Below are 24,202 nucleotides of genomic sequence, written 5' to 3'. Positions count from 1 at the left end.
TTTTAGAGAAAATTTTATTCGCTCGCTATAAAGACTAAATATGACACTTTATATAACATAAAGCCTTATACTAGTGAAGACCGCTTTCTGGAACAAGAAAAATCATAATCCATAATTACACCTTATAAATTTATAAATGTTAAAAATCTTTTGTTTCTATATAGGATGGTGGGGAAATTAACAACATATATAACCTCGGTCTTGTATCGTTATCAATAATGTGACTCTGCCATTTTATATGTTGCAACCATAGTCACAAGATTAAGTTCATACAAATCCAAAGTTCTTTGATTTGATAGCGAGAAGTAGCTTGTGTCGCAAGACGTGACGCGAGCTGTACAGTGGAACGTATAATCGGGAAATACACGTGTTTGCAGTTGGTAGATGCACATCGTCCGCCGGTCGAATCGTCACGGTTGGCATCGGTTGAAAACCATCTTCACTGGCTGGTAATGCAGGAGATCCGGTCCAGAAGTACACCTGCGATAAGCGCCAATAAGTGTTTATTCAAACAAATCAACTGCGAATTAGGTCAATCTGGAGGATCGTTAATTCGTATTTGCGGGTTCTCAACTAGACGTAGTCGAGGATTTCTTACCAAGTCTTGCCTCTCCACGTGTGACATTTTCTCGACGATCGACCAAAGCCAACGTTTGAATTTAACTAATCTTTCCGTCGATTCACCAGATTCATCATTGAATGATGTGTATGATATCAAGACAGACACGTTGATGTCGCCGACTCCGTTCAAGAGTAGTCTCAAGTCCTCGGAAGTTAAACCATCGAGTGCACCATCGGGGAGGACGTCGAAAACTCCATCCCGCATAGCGTGCAGAGCTTTCTCCTGTACCTTGATCATACGAACTTCTGCATATTTGCGTACGTAATCGTACACGTTGCTCGCGGTTACTTCCACATCACGGCCGTTAGGTATAAGCTCGATGGAGCCGCCTCCTTCTTCGGGACAGAGATCAATACTAAAATACGAAATAACACTTAAAATTAATTTGTTAGTTTAGATTGTCTTTCCCTTTTATGCATATGTCTGAATAGAATCTTTTACGAAACCATTAAACAAGAAAGAAGATAAAATAATCCATTTGAATTGTACCTAAACGTAAGATCCAAGGCGGAGAATAAACTGTTACTGTCTTTCGTCTCGGCATCGATGACCAATTGCCGTAAGCTTTCATAAATGACAGAATCGAAAAATGCAAGATCGTGGAAACGTATAGGCCTTCCTAGAATATATTTAATTACATGGCGGTTCAAAAATAGCGGACACAGCTCGTTTTGTAAGAGGCACAGTCCTACAAGTCTGAAAGCAGTAAGCGGATTTTCGTTTTAATTATTGCTTTTAATAGCCTGCATACGTCATGGAGACACGTGACGGTAGAATTAAACACTCCGAACTCACCTGCCCACATTCCTGAATGCATTCAGTCGTTCATAGCTGCCTCTGCCTTGTCTTGGCGTGTAAAAACCGCGTTTTCCAGGAGAGTAAAAGAGCGGAGAGTTGTCCTCCGTGTCATCTAAAATGCTGTTCTCCATTTTCTTCTTATTCGCCGCGCATCGTTCGGTCAAGCTGAACACATCAAGATCGAGCAGTGCTTCGCTAGCCAAATCTTGAGTATGACTATGAATCAGCTCGAACGCTTCCTCTACTTTCTGTCGAAGAGCCTCGTCTGAAGCCAGTAGCATCAACAATTGGGCGGGCGACAACTCCAGCAGCATACCAGTTATCTTTTCAGCCAACGCCGGTCGTAGAGCATGTACCTGTTTTTATAATAATTGTATGAGATGTAAAATCAAAACATATCTTATTTTTTTAAGACTAAATTTCGGAAATGTTTAGCGTGACGTCAAACCTTGGGATACAATCTGTCGCCGAGTTGTTGCTGATGCACGGTCAAGTGATCGTTGCTAGGGTGATTAATCGGCAAGGGATGAGTACTGGACGACGAGCTACCAGGCGCAGAGCTATTGTTTACTTCGATCGCGCTTGACGGGTGGAAGGATCGCGCATCGAAGGACAAAGCTCGACGTGTCTCCCGACATTTTCCGGAAGAGCGTGTATTCTGAAATGGAACAGTAACAATGTATCATGTGACAATAAAAAGAATCGAATGAATTCATTGATTGAACGTGACATACTTGTCGCCTGAGATCACGGTCGCGATCTCTGCTTTTCAGTTTCTGCAGAACGTTGTACTGCGTGTACTTGGATCCCACCTGCGCCGCTTCAAGGTTCGGAAGTTTCTCATTCGCGAGCAGAGCCTTAAAAAATGCGGATAATTAGCGGGCACGTTCTCAAATTGGATTAACTCTTTTGCTATTTTTATTTTCTTTCATAGCCCTCACGTACTTCGGCAATCGCGGTATAAAAGCTTCGAGTAACACCGGCGCCCTCGCCAGGTTCATCCTTGAAAAAAACTTTGACTCGGCTCACCGCCAAAGGTGGAGTGTTTGAAGCTCTTCTATTGTAAATGTTGTATTGCGTGTTTAACTCTTTCATTGTCTGCACTAATAACTGCGTTCTGTCACGTTCCACCTGTGGGATGATAATTGAGCATGTACAATTTACATTTGAATTACATTTTAAACGTTTAACATACTGTATCTTCTCAGGTAAATTGTTATTTCACGAGTCACGCGTTATACCTTAATAGTGATGTCCTTTTGCTGTGAATTCCTAAGCTTTTCCATATCCCTACGAAATTTGGCTTCTTTTACGGGAAATCCTCCCAACTCGGAAACCACGGATCCAGCTTCTAAACCAACATCCTCCATAAAAACTCTCCCGAATAAATCCAACGATAATCTCCATCGTCCTAATAAAATATTATGCGAGATATTTGTTCCGATCGACGATACCGCTCTAGCGGATTCTACGGGGCTCGTTTCGACAGTTTCGTGAGCTGATATTTCCTGGCTCGAGGCGGCTGGATCAACTTCCTCAGACACATTTTGGCTCTCGACAGTTGGAACGACCAATATCTCGGGTGCACCAGTCTTGTTCGTGTTTGATTCCTAAGAAAAATGGATTGAGAGATGGATTAAGTATTTCGATATCGATATCGAATGATATATCTATAACCACGAGGCTTACCGATACAGTTCCGGCTCTAACTATCACGCTCCTATTATTTTTGCATACATCTTTGCCTTTGGTGCTCGCTGCTACGTCACTCTGAGTAGATACTATAATCGGCGCTCTATCAATTTGTTCTGCCACAAGAGACGAGTGTCCTTCACTAGCGTGATTGGACGACTTAACTTTATCCTGAAATACATAAATTAATGATTTGTATAATAATATCTTAATCGCTTGTAAGATATTAGCACGACCAAAAGCTATGATATATGATTATAAAGGAATTATTACCATGTATTTGATAGAATTCGAACCGAGTTCCCCAACTGAGACCGAACTTCTCCTTGATTCTAAATTAGGATTACAGAGTGGTCCTTGTACAACTTGACTAAATGTCGGAGTCGCCAAGCCGTTTTGATTGTCGGTCCCTCGTGCAGAAAGTCCTAATCTCGTTGGCAAACCTTCCAATGGATTTTGGCTAGATCCACCTGCATTGGAACAAGTTGGCTGTCTCGGGATGCCAAACAGATCTTCGCGCCTTGAGTGTGGCTGCAATAAATGTGGCTGATCAGCTAACGGTAACGCCTCACTCATTACGGTGTCAAATGGATCTAGAGGCGGGCAACCAAGGCACAAAGTGGAATCTGATCTTTGCAGGAAAGGATGTTTCCTGCCTTTCGGCGTTGAATTGCTGTGAGTTCCAGACCCGCACATAGGTACTTGAAGTAAATCCGGGTAATCCACGGAATCAGTTTCCATGGCAGTTGGCGCGGGTGAATTGTACTCCTCACCTTCATCATTGTCATTCTCATCCTAAAAATAAGATTTGCATATCAAGAATTGAAACCAACGTCGTTCGAATCTATAAATTCAGTAAAATTATACCTGCTTTGTACGAATTGTATCTACAGAAAACTGAAATATTCAAACACAGACCACATGTATGTATAAAGTAACCGAATTTTACATACCTGATCGTTCCATCCACCAGAATAACTGGCGGATTCCTTTTGAGCCTCGCCTCTCGAAGCGAATGGTTCCGAAAGAGAACGCATGTAATATACAAGTGCATCAAATACGTAAGCCACGTGCTTCAAAGCGGAAACGTCCAGAACTGGTAAGCTATCCCTGTGCTCGCTGTTATGGGCGCGCATTAAAGACAGACAATATGACAAAAATTCCCGTCGTGCCGAATGTGCGTCGCCACCTGAAACATATTGTAACGTTACTTTCTCTAATTGCCGAGAATTCAATTATAATTGTCCTGAAAATTTGCACGTAACAAACTAGCGTATTTTTATAATGGAAATTTGTCACAAACTTTTGGCTCATTTGATACAATCAGAGAAATTGAAAATTAGTAAGTTAATGGAATAACAATAGCTGAACCGAATAGCAAATTCAGGATATAAAGAGACACGGATACAAAAATAAGAGTTTATAATATGAAAAATTGTCTGACGAACCTTCGCGTTCCCTACTGCTTCTCGGAGGCTCGCCTACGCCTGCAAAACCAACGGTGAGTCGTGTTGAAGCTTGAGGAGTGGAGATATTCGAGCTCGTAGCGATACCACTTCGAGGATTCCGACCTGTGTTTCCTTGGAGAGTCAGCGAAAGAGCAGCTGTGTTTAATAGACCGCTAAAATTACCGCTGGACAACGATGGAGCGTTATTGAGAGGATGCTCGGGGTGAGTTGGATCTGCGCTATGCGTCAGAGATACTCCGAATCTTAACTGCGCCTCCGTGGCGTCCATCACCGTAAGTAACCAATCCCAAGTAGGCTTCAAGTGTGCTTCCAAATATGACTGCAATAGAAACAACTACGTTACTCCCTGTCCTGTAGAAGCGCGAAGATCGGACGGACCAACCTGAGTTGAGACATACCTGTAAACTTAGAGCGTCTTGGAAATTGATTTCCATCACTCGTGGCAAAGTGGGCGCGAGATTCTTGTAGTCTTGCATCATGACCAACAGATCGGCGATTTGTCGAATAACAATCCCAAACGCTCGCGCCAGGCAACTAGCAGTGGTCCCCATGGTTATAGGTTCTTGCGCGGTTGCAACGGCCGATGTGGCAGTGGTTCGTCTCAAGGACGCGGGATCGATGAAAACCAGATTGCTTCCACCTGTTACTCGTAGTCCCGTTGTACGTGTACTGGATTCACGATTGCGTATGGCCCATTGCATGTATACAGGCGCGAGATTGTTACGATGCAAGTGGCCGGATGACCCACTGAAATAACATGTAAACGATTGCAATTCCAAATATCGTACATCTTGACATCTGCGCATATGGAATATCCTTTCGTTTGAATAACTCATGCGTGAATTTTATCGTCTTGTATTATATTATTGAGAATGATTTCAATATAAAGTGGAATTTCTTTATTTAGCACAACCAAAAATTTCAATTTAAATTCCGACTATTCTCGTAACATAAAAAAAGACAAAAAGAATTCAATAAAATAATAATTGTGATCGAGAGAAATCAGAAACAATGTACCTTCTGCGCTCTAACTGTTCGTCACCGATTTGGAACTCCTCATTATCTTGCTCGTCCGTCTCTCCCGCTTCGCTCTCATCATCCTCCTGTTGGCTCGAGTCTCCAGACTCGTCCTCAGGGAATAACAGTATAGATCCCATTCCACCATCGGAACCAGCGGTCGCTCCAGTTTGCACGCTACGTTGCGCGGACGCTGCATCCTGATTGCTGTGATTGTCGTCCGAGTCAGATTCAGTTTCTGCCTCCGCTAAGAGATCTAATTCGGTGTCGGATTCACCATCTCCAACCTGTTCCTCGCCAACACCGCCGACATTCGAATCAACTTCGCCGAGCGGTTGACCACCAACAGTTCCAGAAACACCCGATTCATCGTGTTCACTAATATCACCATCTATGTCCATAGGTACTTCTGCATAAACGATTAATAATCTTTTCGTATAGTTGAAAACATGACATATCGTAACGCTTCTCGCGTGTTAAGAAAAATTTGTTCAGCTACTAAAAATTCCGTATTTTTCTGTATACCTTCTCCACCCTCTGCCTCATCCACGGCAGAAACGTCTCCTCTTGAAATCGTAATATTATTATTTCCCTGCGTTTGTAATGTTGCGTCCAACGTCTGCGAACTGCCGCTGTGAGGTATTAGAGGCTCTATAGAAAATAATTCCTCTGAACCATTGATCACCTCAAGGGCAGAGCTCGTTAGCGTAAACGGTGCGGTTGGACGTGCCACACCTAATCTCACTGGTGCTATTAATGAATCTGCAGTTTCGCATAATTCTTCTACAGCTAGTTTGATTAACGCTTGAAAAACTTTGCGACATTTCATCAAGGGCTGCGAAGCTTGACTTGTACTGTAACCGAAAAATTGTTTTCAATGTTATGTAACGGCATCAATCGATTACACAATTTTAAAATAATTTAGAAACGTATAATTATCACTGATAATAAAATATTCTTTATTCTTCTACAAATACACGAAAACAAAATGTGAATTAAAAACGCCAGATACATGAAACTTTTACCTTCGTCTTTTTGTCGTGTTCGGTGCCATTTCTATGGTGAAAATAACGAATATGCGTGCCACGGATCTTACGAATCGACGCGCGACATTGTTCGCTTCTTCCTGTCGTCCAGGTACAGTCTCATCTTGCAGTTCCCTTATCAAAGTGGTGAGCAATGTATCGAGCATCTGTCAATGTTACAAACCTCGTTAACAGTTTCTTTTACATAGGAGAGAAAATATTCTATGTGCGTTTTTATGTTCTATATGCTATTACTCAGTTTTGTTGTACATTATTCCACTTACTTCGGCACTACACTTAACAAGCAAGGAATGCGTAAATTTGTCTAGTAACGCGGTACCGCTCTGTCGACATAACTGTCCTTGATCGCCCAATTGTTCGATACCGTTTTCGGAAACACCTGACATAATCATGCATTGAACAGCTGGCCAATCGTTTAATAATCGTTCAAGAGCTTTGCGACTAAATCGAGGAGGTTCCAAATCATGATCTGGCATGTCTGAATCTGCACACAAACCTGTAAAACAAAAAATTCCGTTTAATCGAGATGTGTAATATATTCTACGTCTTTCGATTTTATTACAATAATTATTAAAATTGTTATAAATGTGCATATAATCTAAGATCATGAAGAACGTACCTTCTGAGGTGGGTGCTTTACGACTTGCCGAAGTTGATCGTTGCCTAGGTGCTGATCGAAATTGACGTTGTTCAACTAGTTGCCTCCCGACCGTTTGCACCAAGAATAACAAAATGCTTTCCCCTCTAAACAAGATATACGAATAATGATATCCGGAATGAATCAACACACGCCAACGTGTACTTACCGCGAGTTAATTTTCGTGGCAAGATCAGTACTATTTACTAGGCGGCACAGCAAATCGTATCTCGTAGTTTGATGACCGGCAATAAGTGCACGGCACTTGCATTTCTCCCAACAATCGCAATACGCCGTGGGAGAAGTTTTCTTGAGCTTGCAGTCGTGGCCTCGGTGACAAACGCGAGCGCACTCGGTGCAACAGCATAAAGATCCCGTTAAGCCACAAGTTCTGCACTCGAAAATGTCCTTGAAGCAAAAGAGAAATCATTTTACTGAAGTCTCTTACGTAATGTAATTCCTGTATGTAAATTTTTCCAAAGAATCTATTTAATACTTGATTAATATGTTCGGCTCCGGTCCACGTAAAACTACATGTATCGTTGCAACACGTGACAAACAGCGGAGATAGATCTGGGCTGGCATCGGCTGGCAGTATCATGGCTGAGGTGTCTTTCACATCTCTGCCCACTTTTTGTATAGTATCTAATAAAATAATGGCTGCGTGGTACGCGCGTACAGACACGGCGAGCATGAGTGGTGTTTGGCCTTGAGCATCCCTTTTAACATGACAAAAACGTGAAATATTAATATAAGAAAAATCGTTAATTCTCTAAAGGCTCTAAATATATTAGTCAAATGTATCGGTCCTTGTTTCGGGATATATCTGAAAATTGAATACATACTTTGCCGTCAGCAGTTCTCTCAGATGCGGTGCTAAAATATTACTTTCACACATGTACTTCAATATAAGTAGAGCATTATGTCGTCTTTCAACAGAATCTACAATGTACGTGTTATTAGACGCAGCTCCAACACCTAAATTACATAACAGACACGTTTATTTTATGAATACAACTTTTAGATATGTATCAGTAGCGCAATTACGATGGAGATATCGCTCACCAGACTTATTCATCATGGATATACTGGCAGCGCCTATACTTAACAAACTATCCTCTTCTCCCGATGTGTTGTCAAACGCCTCAGGAGGCCAACTTAAGGTCGGGATTGGCTCTTCGATAGGTGCCGAAGTACCATCCACTGTATTAGATACTAGTTCGCGTTCAATAACTGTAAACGGATTAAAAACATGAAACGTTAATATAACATGGAAGTTAATCATCGAAATGAAAATTTTATGTAAGACTCTTGGCCAACCTTCTCCGTTTAGATTAAGATTATTGGCACTAAATACCTTGTTCAGTTTCTTTGTTGGAAGTCGGTGAACACATATTGACACAAGCGTGAAGAATGTTTCGGTTGCCATCACAGCGTTCTTTCAGTATCATTTGGATTTGCGAATTTGCGTTTGAATATGTTAGATTACTTTCTACAAGAGGGAACGATACGTGTTACATCGTGTATATTCTCGTAAAATTTATTTAACGCAATGGACATTAATAAGAAACAAGAAAATCAAGTTACATTTTTAATCGATACTTACTTAAATCTTGTTCCAAATTACAAAACACTTGCTTCACGCTCTCGTAATCGCATCGCAATATACGCGGCATTAGCAGAAGATTGTCGAATGCTAGTGCGATAACTGCAACTTGATTCTTTAAGTTGGTTGAATTAGAACAGCTGGGAATAGGAATAGTTGCTGCACCGATACAATTTACTGGAACTAGGTCCAACCAATTTGGGTCGCGTATGGCATCAGCGCAGTCTTTTGCGATTGGATAAATTGTATTGTTACCGTCGCGCAATATCATAGAGCACTCGATATTCTGAAATATAATCGATCAATTTATTAACGATTTTACACGCATTAATTGCAGTTGTAAATGTCATTATCCATGTACTGTACCTCTCCTGCGCTCGTAAGATTAATATTTTGAGGTTGTAGTCCCAAAAATGACGAAATATCAGACGGTATGTAACAGTCTTGGACATATCTTCCAGTGCTCAAATTATATACAACGTAACTCAATTTATTTCCATTTTTCAATATAGCGTGAATGCCTGCAAGTATATTTATTCAGTGATTAAAATAATTGCTCATCAATACTTTTTTTATTTGAAGAAAATGAAACATACTAAATATTCCATTTTATGTCAATTATATACATTACAAAAATTATATCATACGTATATGAATCTCGAAAGTATTTACCTTGCCCGTCAGTGGCTATAGTTAATAGACTGTCATTTGAACCTTCCACTACGTTGACCCTTCTAGGTGTTCTTTGGAAGCAATCCGGAGCTCGTGGATTTAATGATGACTTAATTACCTATAGATATGCAAATGATATTAATGTTAATGTTGATCCACGTGATAAATAAACATAATTATTACCTGTAGCTCGTCTTTACGTAAAAGTCTACAGTCTGCTAACAATTTCACTGGTTCTTCTGCCGTAAGATCTTTCAAGTCGGATGTATTGAAGTCTTTTTCTTTAATTTCCTTTTCTTTCTCTTTCGAATCCTTTGAAAAGAATTTCACTGCTACGTAGCAACCGTCGACTTTTATAACTTTTCCTGTTGACATTAAATAATGAAATACATTATTCTGCGTCTTATGTGACACTCTAATCTTTAAAGTTTTTTTTATTAATAAGCGTAAATCATACCAATAGGCACAGTCTTGACATCCTCAACGAAAACGACATCTTTCAATTGCCAATCTTCCTCGTCTTTCCTTTCGGGTTCCCCTTCGCTTCGAGGCGCCATACGTTTCTGGCGTTCTAAAATTACATTATGATAAATTATTTTTTGTAAACGGTTTTTTTGTGCATTTAAATTCACATTAATAATATATTTGTTTTTAAGCAATTAGCATCTTACTGTGGCTCGTTGTAATGCTGCCAGTATCGCTGCAAGTGCTCGAAGCTGGTGATGGCGGTGGAGGCATATCAAGCCTATCGGCGGTTTCTTTATGGTTTGGTTTATTTACTACTCCTGCACTTCCATTTCCGTTAGATTCCCGCTTGTCGGTATTAGTATTAGTTACATGTGCACCAGCAGGTAATATCTTGAATCTACAAGTGGCGTCCACATTCCACGCGGCCGAAAGCAGTTGCCCCACTTTCGGTACACCGTTGGCAATTGTAAATCCTTAAAAATTTTACGTCGAGAAATATTAGCATGTAATACGTTACACGTTTATATACAGTGCTATATCTGAGTGAATTTGGGCATAAATAAAATTATAGGAAACTTACCGATAGCACCCGGCTGATAAACTGGACTATTTTTCATGCATACATGTGTTCCATAACTGATATCGCTCGACAACACAGTGGATGGCCTGTGCTTGCGTGATTTAGCTTTGTACTTTTCCCATAGTTTCTTGCGCTGTGCAAATGGCAAAACTCCCCTAAAAAGATCGAGATATTCATTATCCTACTCTATTACACACGGTGTCAAAAACCAACTTACCACCAATACAAGGTTCCACTTTCGAGTCTTGCGACAGTATATAACGCGCATGTATGAAGCGATGCTATTTTATCCAGAGTGAATTCGGTGAAGGCTTGCGCCGGATGCTCGAGACGAGAAGCAACGTGACCCAAAAGTTCGTCAAGCCAAGTCGCTACTTTTCCACCCTCCGTACTGACGGAGCATCGAATTGCCGTGGCAGATATGTTAACTATCTTCTCCGTTGCCAATGCCAGAGGAATGGTTTTTGGATGGTGCACGTTCGGATTCTATAAAAAAATTTTGGAAATTGTATACTCCTCTCCATATTAAGATATGCAGCAGGTACATAAAAGTGCAACGTCCAATTCGTAAGTACCTCCGCATTCTTGTACGGTTCTGATTCCGTCCATTTCCATTGGTACAACTGTCCGGTCGTAGAAACGGCAATCAGCTCACTATAGAGCGATACGATCTGTACAAAGCGAGGTACCGGATCGCTGCTACGGTCATGCCACCATTCCAACTCTTCAGATATCCACAGCGGGCTCTGCGAGGCTAGCTCCTTCTTCTTGTTATCTGGAATGTCCGAATAAAAACTTACAATGAATAAAACCTAATTTTTCACGAATTTCCATACCGGAATCCTTCTCCCACGAATCTTTGAGAGCGGTTTCCAGCCAACGACGCGGTCCGTAATATTGACGATCTCGCCACCTACTGAAACTGTCACGATCTCTATCCCGCTCGTGAGATGAACGTTCGCCTTCTCGATCGTTTCCTAAACGGCGCGAAGAACTTCCACGGCTAAAATTATTTTTTAATCACGTTAATGAGAAATGCATGCACATTAAGATAAGAAGTTGATAAGTTTATTGTTGAATTATCTCAAAAGTTAATTACTGCCTTATTCCAGTGTACCCAAACATATCTTCAGAGAACATAGAGTCAGCATCGATTATAACGGAATGCTCATTGCTAAAGCCACCATCTAATAATGATATAAGATCTTCTGGAACATAACTATCTGCTGCGTCTTCCGCGTCGTCGCCTTCCTCATCTTCCCGCGACAAAAGATTGTTTACTGCTAAGTTTACGTCTAAATTTGTACGCTGCAACAATATATAATTATTTCGTCAAAGTATCTCTTTCTCTCACTTGAGCTATCACACGAAAAAGACGCATTCTGTTCTCATATCGCTTATAACAGTAACGCTTATAAACCTGTAGCTCTCTGATGATCAGATTACGACTTTTCCCTTGCAATACCACTTGAGCCTGAGATATCAGATCTTCTGGCACAAAGGGTGCCGGTACAGATGCGATAGGACGCGAACTACTGCCGCTTCCGGCTCCCATGATCACTCCTGGTGGCCCTATGCGGCCGCTGCTACCACTTCCTCCACCGCTGCTACCGCCACGAATCGCAGCGCTGTTACGCATGATTCGTGCACGCGAACGTGACATTCCCGTTCTACCGCCACTGCCGCTACTTCCATTCCCATTCGGTGCGGAACTCGAATTTCCAACATGATTTTTACTCGTGCTGCGATGAAGAAAGATGTACATGTATATATTTTTCTTTCTTGATTTCAGTTATTCCGCCACAAGCAAAATACATTTCATGTATATATGTACTCACTTTCTATTAGGTTCATTTTTACTCAAATCCAATCTATCGGATAGTACTGTAAATGCAACTCTGCAAACTCTATTGTCGTCTGTGAGAAGAGCAATGTGTGTTGGTCCTACAACGACACGTCTTATCGATACCTTGAGACCATTGAAAGCTGGTGGTGTTACAAATCCATATCTATTTATTTTGTCTGCTACTTCTCTCAACCTAAAATACAATACAATATTAATATTACTTCTAGTACATAAACATTCTTTAAAACTGGACAAAACTAGAGAGCCATATATCTTTGCGTCATAACTTGTACGAAGAATTTACCAGCATGATAGAAAAATGTTTGTAAAACTAATAAAATAAATATCTGAAAAAGTACAGTAAACTTTAAAAGTATGTAATATTAGAAAATCGAATTTAGTTCACAGTGAGAATAAGGAATCTCACAAGTTCGATGAACTGAGATTCTTCAAAAAAATCCTTAACAATTAGATCTCAATAATATGACAGTTCCAGAGAAAGAAAGAAATAGGGCATAAGAATAATAAAAAAGAACATATATATTGGATGAAAAAGGGAGAGAAAAAAGCACAAAAGGAAGAGAGACAGAGATACTAATTATGCAGGTGCGTGTTGCTAGACTTTACACAAAATTATACCTCTGAGCTACTACATATCGCACACAAATTATAATATTACTGTAAAAATTGATTTTTTATCCTCGCTGTATTGTTAAACATTCTTTATTTTATTTCAGTTAGAAAAATAACTTGCGGCAAAAGCTAGTGCAATGTTCAAGCTTAACAGCCGAAGTTTTATTTCGACGTGTGCATGCATCAACATAATTGCAATTACTTAACGTAGTGTTTATAGGTTGCCATTAAAATGTCGTACCGTTTCGCAAATGAAGCGAAAAGCAACGTATGTTCGTCACGCGTACGTGCACAGATACGTGATGAAACGTGAGGGATCGGTATGACGAAGGGACCGCGACACGTCGTAACATGTCGTAACGTGAGAGGAACACATTAAAACAAATGAGGAATGCAGCGGAGAGCGTACATACTGAATACGCTAATGGGAAAGCAAAATCGGAGGAATATCACTCACCTGTCATTAAGTTGGTCATCTGTCCCCGGCAAAGGATGTACAACGAAGTGAATCGATGTCATAATGCTCTCGAATCACATGTGCCTCCACTCGAATCGTCCTTTTACTGTACACAAAATTTCGCTACACCACAGCAGAACGACATTCCGCCATGTTTTCGATGAAACATCGAGACCTCGTGTTCTCAAATACGACATGGCCGATGGCATACCATTCTAGTGAGTTCGTGAATGCATCAAGCTTCTTTCAGCGCTCAACCACTTTAAAGATGTCAACTCGCAGTAAGTAAATCGACCAATCATAATCGAGAGCCTGATAGCTATCTCGATCATGATTGGTCAGCTTACTGCTTATATTTTCCCTTGTGTGAAGGCTCCAAATCCTTTATGTTGCATACTTCACGTGAATTAAATAACGGCGTCTTATTGGATGAGTGAATAAATTGTAGCAGCTCCCAATATCGTATTATATGAGTACGGCCAAAGGGTTCGACAAACGGTCAAGACGATTCAAATAATGAAACGAGTTTTCCGAAAATGATTTAATCGGAATAGATAACTCATTCGAATAGACTGATTACCAGAAATCTTTTCAATTCATGCAATACATCTGATTTAATAAAAAAAACAGTTTTGCATTTTTGACACAATATTCTTTAATAACGCAGCCTCTTCGTAAATAAATTTTCCAAGTTATTGCATTTCACATTTGGAATAATAAACTTCAATTTTTTATCGTTACGCTTTCGAGTTGCTGTACTCTCGAAAGATTAAGCGGGGAATAGCATTAAGATTTAACAAACGAGAGACGCATAACATTTTACGCGCGTTTGATTTTGTTATTCTGTCAATTATCTCAAACTGATTTAACGACGTTAATCCGTTACGCACTGCTGAAATATAATATTAAATACGTTTTTATACGTGTACCGTTGTTACAAAGCTTGTAGCAGAAGTATCGAACGATTTATCAGCGATTTTTATCGCTCCAAAGGTCAATATAATGATCGAGTTAAAAATTAATCCGTGCTTTAAGCTGAACTGAAAAGGGAGGACCACGTACGCCACGTACGCGGCCACGTAGTCACTTTTTATCGCCGCATTCGTTTACACGAGCATCATAACCTCTCGCACGATTTTTCTCAGGATCATCGCTGCGTGATTCGTGTGGAGACGAGCACCTTTTATCATGTCGCTGGACGAAGTAAGAAATTATCGAGCTTGGTTAATGAAGTCACGATTGTATGCAAAAATATGCAAGTGAACGGGACAGATTACATTACGGAATTTGCGTTCTCACTCTCGATGCGTCCACTCATTAGTCCACTAATAAGAAAAGATTGTTTGAAGTGGGATTAGTGACGTAAGCGCTGATTTTTAAGTGCTCCCACGTCGCCACGATCGGTTACACAAAACAATAGGATCGATCATCATTTTTGAAACGGTCAGGAAAGCGGTGTATGAAAGCGTGATGCGCTTGCTTGGTTATGCCGGTCCACAAATAACTTTATTAATCCCGAAAAAAAATTCGCACGTCACGATGATAAATTGATAGCGAGGACAGGGAAATTTACTAGGTTGCAGTATGCACTGACATTTTGTGCAAGTGTCAAGTTTTACATACAGGATAGGTTAGATAAAGTTAGCCCGGATTATACGCTTGAAGCGTCGATTCGCCGACAATCAAGCGGATCGATTGTTTTCTATTTTTTTTAATCAACTTATGTTATTTTTAAACGATTACTTTTAATTGTTTAAATATTAATTAAATGCTAGATTAGTTATTTAAATCGTACACTTTGCCTTTTCATGTTTAATAAATTACATTGTAATTATTTATAATTAATAATTCCTTACCGAATAGTGCGAGAAACTGTTCCTTTATATATCGCATTGTAAAAACGTCGTTTCTTCCCTTAGAGATTCAACAATGCGGCTGCAGCGGTGAAAGAATTGGCTTCGCAGCCATCAGATGAAGATTTACTTGAATTGTACGCATTGTACAAGCAATCCATCGTCGGTGATTGCAACACAGGTGCGCAGCTCTTCCGTATAAAGCTCCTTTACGTCATCATAGTTACAATATCAACGAGCCCTTTGAACTTTTCTTTTTCAGAGAGGCCGGGTATGTTGGATTTCAAAGGGAAAGCGAAGTGGGACGCTTGGAACGGTAAAAAGGGCATGGCACAAGATACGGCGAAAGAGCAATATATCGCTAAAGCGGAGGCGTTAATTGCCTCGATCGGGAAAAAGTAGTTCATCTATTCGTCTCGCGTACGCATAAACATTCGCGTGTGATCTGTCGCTTGATCATTCGCACGTTAAAACTTTACGTGCTTAGCAGGAAGCACCGAAAACACCAAGCACAGGCCTCGGCGACCGTACACCGTGCATGCAATGCAGTTCTAATTTTTTTTTTTCGCGAGCAACGACATAGGACGCGTTTTTTTCACTTTTGCAGCTTTGCGAATTTTCTATTCACTCGTTTATTACTGAAAATAATAAAAATGACACGAGAATAAAAAAATAAACAGTTGGTTGCAATGAATCTCCTCCCTGAAACTACAATCCAATCTGCGGACTCCAACGCTTGAGCGATCCCACGCCGGGAATGGGTTTTGTGCTGACTCGCGAGATTAGTGTATATTAATAATGTATTTCTATAACATTTTCTTTTCTTATCATTATATACACATAAGTAACTAATCGAGAAGGAAACATACGATTAAAGACAGCTCCTCTAACACTGTTCCGATTCCGGCGTATCTCTCCGTGTAACGGCGTACTTAGCTAAAACTTAGATCAGTAAATAACGCTATAGCCAACGACAGTAAAAAGTACGCAGCGACGAAAATAAATTACACTATCATTAACCGAGATGCGAGAGATGCATAAGGCATTTTTTTATTACTCTGACAAATCATTTAGATTTACGTCAGCTCTGTAACCTAGCGATAAACGTTTAACTGAGAATTAAGTTAGCGATCGGTTGTTGTCTAAAGGTGGAGGCGAAGCAGACGTTACACCTGTCAATAGTGGCACAAGCGATACGCTATCACAAGTCTATCTAACTAGACTCCAATTGCTCGTTTTCTTCCTCCCTTTTTTACAAAACTTAAATGATTCAACTGATAGTGGATAGCGCGCCGCTTCGCTCTCGGAACAAACGAATAGCTGACGAATGCTGTTGTCTTTTGCAATGAATTTTATTAACCGAATCGCGTAGATATGTGAAAGCCAGTCGAATAGTTGTTGGACAGTAGGACATTACTCTCTTCCTCTAATCAGCAAATCGGTACGTACAGCCGCAAGAAATAATGCTGTTTCGCTCTTCGGATATTCATTAAACAACATCGAGTAGTATATATAGTGACAATAAAATGAAAATTTATCTGAATCAAGTCCTCATCTGTCGTATCTGTCGCATATAACGCGCACTCGTCGATGATTTGGACACGTAAGGAACATGACAAGAGCGAAGCAATTCATTTCCTCTTACTTCTATCGTGCTTCTTGCTCGTGTGCGGATGGTGACGCGTCTTTATTCTGCTAGCTTTTAGATAGTCACTGCCGGTCGCGCTCGAGCTGTGGCTACCCATCGTGTTATCGTTGGCGTTCTCACGAACTTGAAGACGACTCGTTGATGCTTCGTCGGACCTAACACACACATAAACAAACGAGATGACGGAGGATCAAATCTCGTACGAGGCGATGTTCGCTCTTGCTTTATGTAAATTCCAATTATTTACGCTCCGATCACTCGGGCCTTATTGAGCCTATCTCACTGTTATCGATTGTCAATTCCGGCGTTTAAGAACGTTGATGTTAAATTCACGACGAAACGACAGGAAACGACTGCGAGAGAAGAGAGGAACTGGTGTGTCTCGGGAGATACCAACGCGAGGATAACCAAGTACTCATTTCAGCAGGTGTTCGAATTGTGACGACAGGAATTTCTCAATTGCCAAGGAGAGATCGAGCGAATGAGATGTGTTTTAACTGTACGTTATTGATTGTGGCACGCCGTTCACCGTCTTTGATTTCAGTACGTCGTTTTCGTAAGACATTATCGTTTCTTTCCCATTTTCGAAGACCCTGTAAAAGACACACGAGAAAAACGAATTAAAACGTGTGTACGCGTATGATCCAGTTCAATTTTGCATTAAATACACGTTGCGTCAAGACTCACTTTTTCGTCGTAATCTTTTTCCCGTCGATGAAACGAGTGGAGGTACTGGTACGCTTCATAGCGCTACCACCACTTGCACCATCGAAGCTGGTAAAGGTGTTGAAAGAGGTGAAGTTCCCCGTGGCGCCGGCATTGTCCATAAGATCGAACGGCAGGCGAAATCCGAATCCAAAGGGCCCGAAGAAGGAAGTACTCAAACTGTTATTAGCCGAGTGACCATGTCTTCCCGTAGTACCTCTTCGGGAACCGCCACCATGAAAACCTGCACAAATCAACGACACCTTGGCGTGTCCATTTTTTCTTGTGCAATTCCGCAAGACTTTTCATCTTCGTGTCTCTTACCGGCGAGCAGATCCTCGAACGGCGATCCTTCGAAAAATTCCCTGAATACCTCCTCGGGATCTCTGAAGACGAACGTGCTGGCAAAGTGTGGATCGAAATCGTCTCCGTGACGGCGTTTCCCGCCGGGCATTTGAAGACCTTCCTTGCCATACTGATCGTAAACGCGCCTCTTCTTCTCTGAAAATTTAGCGTTCGATTAGCACTCCTATCGATTCTCCGTTCTGGAATCGGCAGATTTGTTCCTCCAACCAAAATTCAATAAGCGAGGCTTGTCAGAGGTTAGTCATTACAGTAATTGACTGGTAAATTAGAATACAACATGAGAAAAATCTCGTGGAGAGCTTGTTTAATGATTTATCGTGTGTTGCTTCCCAGTGTTTGTGACTATGTCGTTTAGCTTAATACTATTAACGAGTTGAATTTTTCATCAAAATCTAACGTTTCTCGAGTTATTCGCTGGTTGTTAGAACACGCTGACAGTAGAATGCAGGCATGGTTAACTGTAACGTGTGGTTATTCGGCGTGACACTATGTCGGGGAAAACTTGAAAATTTTATGTGGCTGCCTTCTCTTCAAAGAGACGAGGAGAATGAGTGATACTGCGAAGGTATAACCGTATTAATTGACGATATTTACAAGATATTTATAATGATTATGGATTACAGAGCACACTCGCGCGATTTTTTTATGGATAGCCGTGCCTGGATAACTCAAAGCGCAACTCAAAGTTGTCAATTTTGATTGTGAATTTTAGCCGGCCTCGCCTAGGAGGGAATCGTCAAAATTTTCTGGAGGAAGCGGAGAAGAGACGCTCAAGAAGTATCCCGTGGCAGCACTGAGGCAATTAAAAGAAGAAAAGGAAACTATAAACACAATGCTTTGATCACTCTGCAAATCGTATTTTGCTTTCAAGCGGTACCGAAGTATCGTTGGAAGGGAGAATCAAAGAAACTCCGGAAGGTGAATCCACGGCCGGGCCTTGACGCCGCCTTCTGATACAAGTGCTGATCGTAAGTGCGTCTCTTCACATCTGGAAAGATTTTCCATATCGTCCCGATCTTCTCTCTCTCTCTCTCATACACGTATCAGATCATATACTTCTCGCTCGGCGCCCGGTCTTTCGAATTTCACGACAACTACAATTGCTACAGTTCGATCCTAGAATTCTGAATTGGTATGCAATTTGTGGAATTGAATCATCAAGTCGGATACAGCGCGTGTTCCAGAGTATCAAGTGTGTTGCGTCTTTCTTACTTTGAAAAATCGCTTCTCGCTGGTACAAGAATAAAAAAAAGTGATGCGTCCTCGATCAGAAATCGTGATCGTTGCTCGGAATAATCGTTACGCGCTCACTTACCATCGCTCAGGACCTCGTAAGCTTCCGAGAGCTCCTTGAATCTTCTGTTCGCTTCTTCCAAATTGTCTGGATTCTTGTCCGGATGCCATTTCAATGCCAACTTTCTATACCTACAGAACGAATTATGCGTTAGCGGATATTGCGCTGGCGTAGGAGCTTATTAAAAACGGACGCGCGATCTCGGTAGCGGCTGCGGGCGTTTCGTAAGATTCATATTAGACATTCGCAATACGCATTTATGTCATTGCCGTGCGCGACGTAAATAAACTTTAACGAACGGATTGAACTTACGCCTTTTTGATATCAGCGCTGCTAGCGGTTCGCTGTACCTCGAGCACTTTGTAGTAATCGACCATTGTTTGCGAGTGTGGATCGTGGAGGGCTTAGGAAACCACCTGTCGAACACAACAGAGACGAGTATCCTTATTAGTATCCCCATTTATTATGCGGGAGCGAGACGATTATTAATCAGCCGACGAATCGGTACGTTAGTGTCGTAATGCGACGTAACGTAATGCAACGTTACCAAGAGACGTGCGATCGCAGCTCAACGTTATGAAATACCGTCATGCCACCTCGAGCAAACGCTCGAGGAGGACCCTGTGATGCGGCAACTTTTCCAGCTTTCCTTAGATCTTTCTCCGCGGTATTGTCGTGATGCGGCATGAACGCTTGTGTCTCCCGCATGCGTATCATTAATTATTTAAACGTATCGATCACAGAAAAGGCACACGTGTACTATCACTATCAGGCGCCGTATCAATTCCTGATGGTAACAATATCAGCAAAAGTGTGTGTATGTATGGGTACGTGCGGTACACAAGGTGTTGCTAGCAAGCAGCGCGCTCGTATGACGCTCGGAATCCCCGAGGATGAAGAAGGACCGCGTGAACGCGTAAACTCGCGGCGCAAACCGGCCGCCACAACGCGGAATCGCTAAAGTTAGCCAAGACCATCGAAAATAGTTTGAAACATGGAGGTGGAGGTCAATTACGATACCGAGTCGCACTACCGCTACCCACCACCGGTCTTCGCGTATCGACGTACGTCGGTGGCTGTTGGTCGCTTCCTGGTTGTTGTCTGTCTGCCGGTTGCGACTCGTAAACTGGGAGAGCACCGAGGAGACCAGGCGAGGGAACGCGGGCGCGTGCATCGCGCAGCCGTGCGATTTTCTCAAAGTCCACGCCACCGACGCACCAACTTTGACTGATCGCTGATACTACTTTTGCCTTCGACGACTGGACCCGCGCCAGACGGAAGACTATATAACGCGCGCACCCTTTCCTTTCGGCGAGTAATCGAAAGAGCACGGCCAGGCGGAAAGTCGCTTTTTACCTAGAAACAGTTAAAGCTTGCCGCCCGAGCTGACTCACGCTAACATTTTGGATTTGATTTTCGTCTACCTACGGCTGCCTACGCGCGCCGTGTCCCCTCAGGTGAAGCCCTTGGCTTTGAGCGATCGTCGCTGCTGATCATCGCGACGTGGGTGCCTCGTGGCCAGCGACTACGTAATGCTCCGCCATGTAACGCCCGCGAATTTCATTTTATCTCGATGTACGATCGCATTCCCAGTTATTCATTGTTATTAATAGAGAATTGCTGCACAATTGAGGCTTCGCAGGTTTCCTTCAGAGTTCGAGGACCTCCTCGTGGCGCTTGCCTAAAAATCGATCGAATTTTGCACTTTGCATTTAGATTCACGCTTATTGAGTGAATGAGTGAATGAATGTGTGAGTGAACAAGCTTCCTGATCGATCAAACTTACTGATTATCAGGTGAGAAAACGCGCGCGCTCGCAAATATATGTACTTGTCAATCCGAAGGAGGGTCTATGTTCCTCGCATTTGCGAGGAGGACAAATGACAGGGAAGCGCGATTCTGGTGGGCGTCCTTATACTCTTACAGGGAAGCGTGACGTCAGTCTTACATATTTGGCCAGAGAACGACATATCGAAGGAAAAGGATTTCGCGCGACGTCGCGAAAGCGTGTCCTCGCTCGCGCGTATTTTTCCGCGTATTGTCCTAGTTCCGAGCATAAAATACAAACATCACGTATTTGTCTACTGTATATGTATATGTACGTAATATATATATATAGTGAACGATAATGAAAAACTAACTGAAAAAACTGACTACTCGCAGTGCCTTCATACGCCATTCCTTTGAAAATCAACAGTTGGAAATTAACTTAATTTCACTCAAGAGAAATGTAGCTTTAATTTCTCTCTAAATTATATATAACGTATCTAAAACAAATGGAAATTATTATTAGAGAAGAAAAGAAAGTACGTATTTACTTTCACTTTCCTTCAAATGTAGTGCAACGTAATGAGTTCCGATCTAATAAGTACGAACAAATCAGGCCTACTGCATGAAGATCAGTGCGATATTCCGGAACATCAGTTTAAGCAATTTGTCGTTTAAAAAATTAGTATTACTCTGAATAATAAAAATACGGTATCACAGTCGGGCAACGGTCGATTGTTCTCTCACCTTCGTGAGAAAATGTCTTCTCGTTACAAAACAAGAATCTGACGATAATGACCTATATCTCCAATATTAATCTGTGCTACATTTTCAGCGGAAAATTACTGAGGCTTAGGACACAAAATTCACTTGAAGCCGCAGCGTGCGGCTTTCGTAGTACGCTGATACAAGAGTAGTTTCGCCGCGCGAGAAAACAGTCTAGTTTCACATAGTCGTAATCAGTTACCGTGTCCGATAAGGTTTGATAAAATATCGTTACTGTCAGCGGCGGTAACGTTACCGAGCAGTATCGGCGAAACGTCGAGTAACAAATGACGATTACTGCAATAGAGGATCCCTTCGATAACACTGCTCATGAATCTGCGATAACCTTAACACTGGCGAGATGGAACTTCACTCAAACACGTATCTGCGTTCACCTGGAATGTAGCCGATACGAATGTTCTTCTTGAACGTTGACTGAGGACAATGTGTTTGTCCCCGTGCGCCGATCAACTCGACGATACTCTGGTGTAGCGCGAGGCGTACGTACCTGGACGTAAGCTTAACCTTACCTCGCGTGGAGTGCGTCCGCGCGAAATGACGCTCTTCCTGGAAAGCGCACGCTGTTCCTAGCACGGTCGCGTGAAAATGCAAAGATTTTGGCAAAGCCAGAAAACGGGCAGGAACGCGTAACAGCGCAACGGTCGATCTCACAATCGCACTGCACTCTCCGTTACAAGTTATCCTCGAGACTCACCGCGAATGGTTCCTGTTTTCGTAGCACGTTACACAGCAGTCGCACTTCTCGATAGGTTTTACAGTCAAAAAAGCGTAAACCGTCCGACGGTCCGAAGGAAAGTACAGGTACACGCTCGCGGACAAAAGTAGAGAAACGCGACAATACCGTGAAGTTGCCTCAAACAATACGCGATATCCAATGTGGACGTCGTCTCGATTCTCCCAGATGTCATATATATTCCTCCGTCTGAAGTTAGGCACATTGCATCGAACGTGTCCTATCTAGATGTTCGTGCACCATGACCAAATATGACTAAAAGCGCTAAAAGCTAACAAATGATGATCTTTTTAAATGAATAATTTAATATATAATTTATTATATAATAATAAGTTATTATATTGATGTTATTATTTAACTACTCTTATTATTACCTTTTATATTGTTTTGCGCTTAATTTTTCACAGATATTCTCACATGTCAAGTACTGTTAACCGCAACCCTCAAGATGAGTCATGATGCACGAATATCTAGATGTGACGCAGACGATCTTAACCTTGAAAATGCGAAACCAAAACGTTCTTTTTACTTATTCGAAATAATTGACGATTGTGAAGAGACAACAAGACTATGCGAGTCTGAGAGAAATTTTGGTAAGATTAATCGATTTATTATAACCTTTCTGGACAAGTATGCGACCCAATTACAACCTAAACTAATCTAGACTCTAAGGCTTAACCTATATTTAATGCATGCTTAAAACTCTACAATAAATTCAACTTTCTGATGCTTCGTTTGTTCTTTTCTTTTTTTTTATCTTGAACACCTGCATTATCGTCAAACACTAAAGTCTACGCCTGTAGAATGGCAACCCATCATTCAGTATTGTTGACATGGATGCATAACTACAGCTGCGTAAAACTCATTACATGGCAACTTTACGTATTATCTTATTTTATATATTACATATATATTCTATGTATATTTCTCTTATATAAGTAATGCTTAGATCAGCTTTAATTAGATTATTTTCAAGTTTTAGAAATCACTGATTGCCCATAGGCCTGCCAATTAGTTCCTGTTCTCTGCGCAATTCTTGTTCTCGCTGTTGCTCTTTGTTCAACGCTTCTTTCTGTTTTATTTGTTGCAAGCGTAAAGCACGTTTCTGTAAAGTAATTTTACTTTTAATTTACTTTTCATGAAATGGCACGTTCGCAAAAACGTTTTGCAAGTTACCTTCAATTTGGAAGTTCTCTCATGAATATTAATCATTTCTTTCCTTATTAGTGCTAATTTTCCTTGATAAACCTTAATAGTTGCAAACTGTAACACGTTTTTTTCTATATATCTCTTCTGTCATCCTGGTAATTTTAATATTTCAAGTGCACCATAAATACACCATCTTACCATATCGTGTAAATCTACATCTTCGAACGTTTCCTCTATCTTTTTGTTTTTAAGTTGCATTCGAGTGAGTAAAGCTTCTTGTTTGTTTCTGAAAGACGGTTATAGTATGAACAATCAGGCAGAAGAAAAATCTTTGCTATTTGCATCAATAATATACACT

The 24,202-nt window shown here is 41.3% G+C and overlaps 4 protein-coding genes across 12 annotated transcripts; 1 reads left to right on the top strand and 3 right to left on the bottom strand.

The window, feature by feature from the left end:
• Window positions 1-267: 267 nt before the first annotated feature.
• LOC105276223 (E3 ubiquitin-protein ligase UBR5) lies at window positions 268-13,817 on the bottom strand. The gene is made up of 37 exons (XM_011333681.3): window positions 13,544-13,817; window positions 12,446-12,646; window positions 12,028-12,349; window positions 11,707-11,915; window positions 11,444-11,610; window positions 11,183-11,382; window positions 10,825-11,093; window positions 10,608-10,762; window positions 10,231-10,500; window positions 10,017-10,130; window positions 9,743-9,924; window positions 9,560-9,677; window positions 9,254-9,408; window positions 8,888-9,173; window positions 8,639-8,773; window positions 8,347-8,514; window positions 8,127-8,259; window positions 7,778-8,000; window positions 7,451-7,689; window positions 7,264-7,388; window positions 6,908-7,140; window positions 6,624-6,790; window positions 6,124-6,452; window positions 5,599-6,007; window positions 4,980-5,328; window positions 4,561-4,900; window positions 4,066-4,301; window positions 3,386-3,907; window positions 3,110-3,283; window positions 2,662-3,030; window positions 2,366-2,551; window positions 2,155-2,277; window positions 1,869-2,078; window positions 1,418-1,776; window positions 1,112-1,318; window positions 599-977; window positions 268-480 (listed from the first exon to the last, which is right to left on the bottom strand). Exons 1-37 carry the CDS (start codon window positions 13,603-13,605, stop codon window positions 268-270), a joined length of 8,538 nt encoding a protein of 2,845 aa, XP_011331983.1. The 5' UTR covers window positions 13,606-13,817.
• Window positions 13,818-14,440: 623 nt separating this feature from the next.
• LOC105276222 (acyl-CoA-binding protein) lies at window positions 14,441-16,062 on the top strand. The gene is made up of 3 exons (XM_011333679.3): window positions 14,441-14,746; window positions 15,463-15,577; window positions 15,659-16,062. Exons 1-3 carry the CDS (start codon window positions 14,732-14,734, stop codon window positions 15,796-15,798), a joined length of 270 nt encoding a protein of 89 aa, XP_011331981.1. The 5' UTR covers window positions 14,441-14,731; the 3' UTR covers window positions 15,799-16,062.
• A 119-nt stretch (window positions 16,063-16,181) lies between these two features.
• Window positions 16,182-22,851, bottom strand: LOC105276220 (dnaJ homolog subfamily B member 6). 9 transcript variants are annotated; one of them, XM_011333672.2, is made up of 8 exons: window positions 20,838-21,090; window positions 20,453-20,765; window positions 19,722-19,825; window positions 19,431-19,540; window positions 18,074-18,250; window positions 17,732-17,993; window positions 17,548-17,637; window positions 16,182-17,199 (listed from the first exon to the last, which is right to left on the bottom strand). In XM_011333672.2, exons 3-8 carry the CDS (start codon window positions 19,784-19,786, stop codon window positions 17,028-17,030), a joined length of 876 nt encoding a protein of 291 aa, XP_011331974.1. In that variant the 5' UTR covers window positions 19,787-19,825; window positions 20,453-20,765; window positions 20,838-21,090; the 3' UTR covers window positions 16,182-17,027. The 9 variants fall into 9 exon arrangements, with proteins under 9 accessions (XP_011331974.1, XP_011331975.1, XP_011331973.1 ...); XM_011333673.2 differs by having other exon boundaries at window positions 20,478-20,765; XM_011333671.3 differs by lacking the exons at window positions 20,453-20,765; window positions 20,838-21,090 and adding an exon at window positions 22,657-22,851.
• Window positions 22,852-23,283: 432 nt separating this feature from the next.
• LOC105276219 (biogenesis of lysosome-related organelles complex 1 subunit 6) lies at window positions 23,284-24,199 on the bottom strand. Its single transcript, XM_026972506.1, has 3 exons — window positions 24,043-24,199; window positions 23,872-23,958; window positions 23,284-23,800 (listed from the first exon to the last, which is right to left on the bottom strand). Exons 1-3 carry the CDS (start codon window positions 24,100-24,102, stop codon window positions 23,681-23,683), a joined length of 267 nt encoding a protein of 88 aa, XP_026828307.1. The 5' UTR covers window positions 24,103-24,199; the 3' UTR covers window positions 23,284-23,680.
• Between the last annotated feature and the right edge of the window lie 3 nt (window positions 24,200-24,202).

Source organism: Ooceraea biroi, chromosome 9, assembly GCF_003672135.1.
Source record: "Ooceraea biroi isolate clonal line C1 chromosome 9, Obir_v5.4, whole genome shotgun sequence".
Lineage (NCBI taxonomy): Eukaryota > Metazoa > Arthropoda > Insecta > Hymenoptera > Formicidae > Ooceraea > Ooceraea biroi.
Note: the sequence above shows the minus strand (reverse complement) of the source record. Positions and strands in the feature narration are given on the sequence as shown.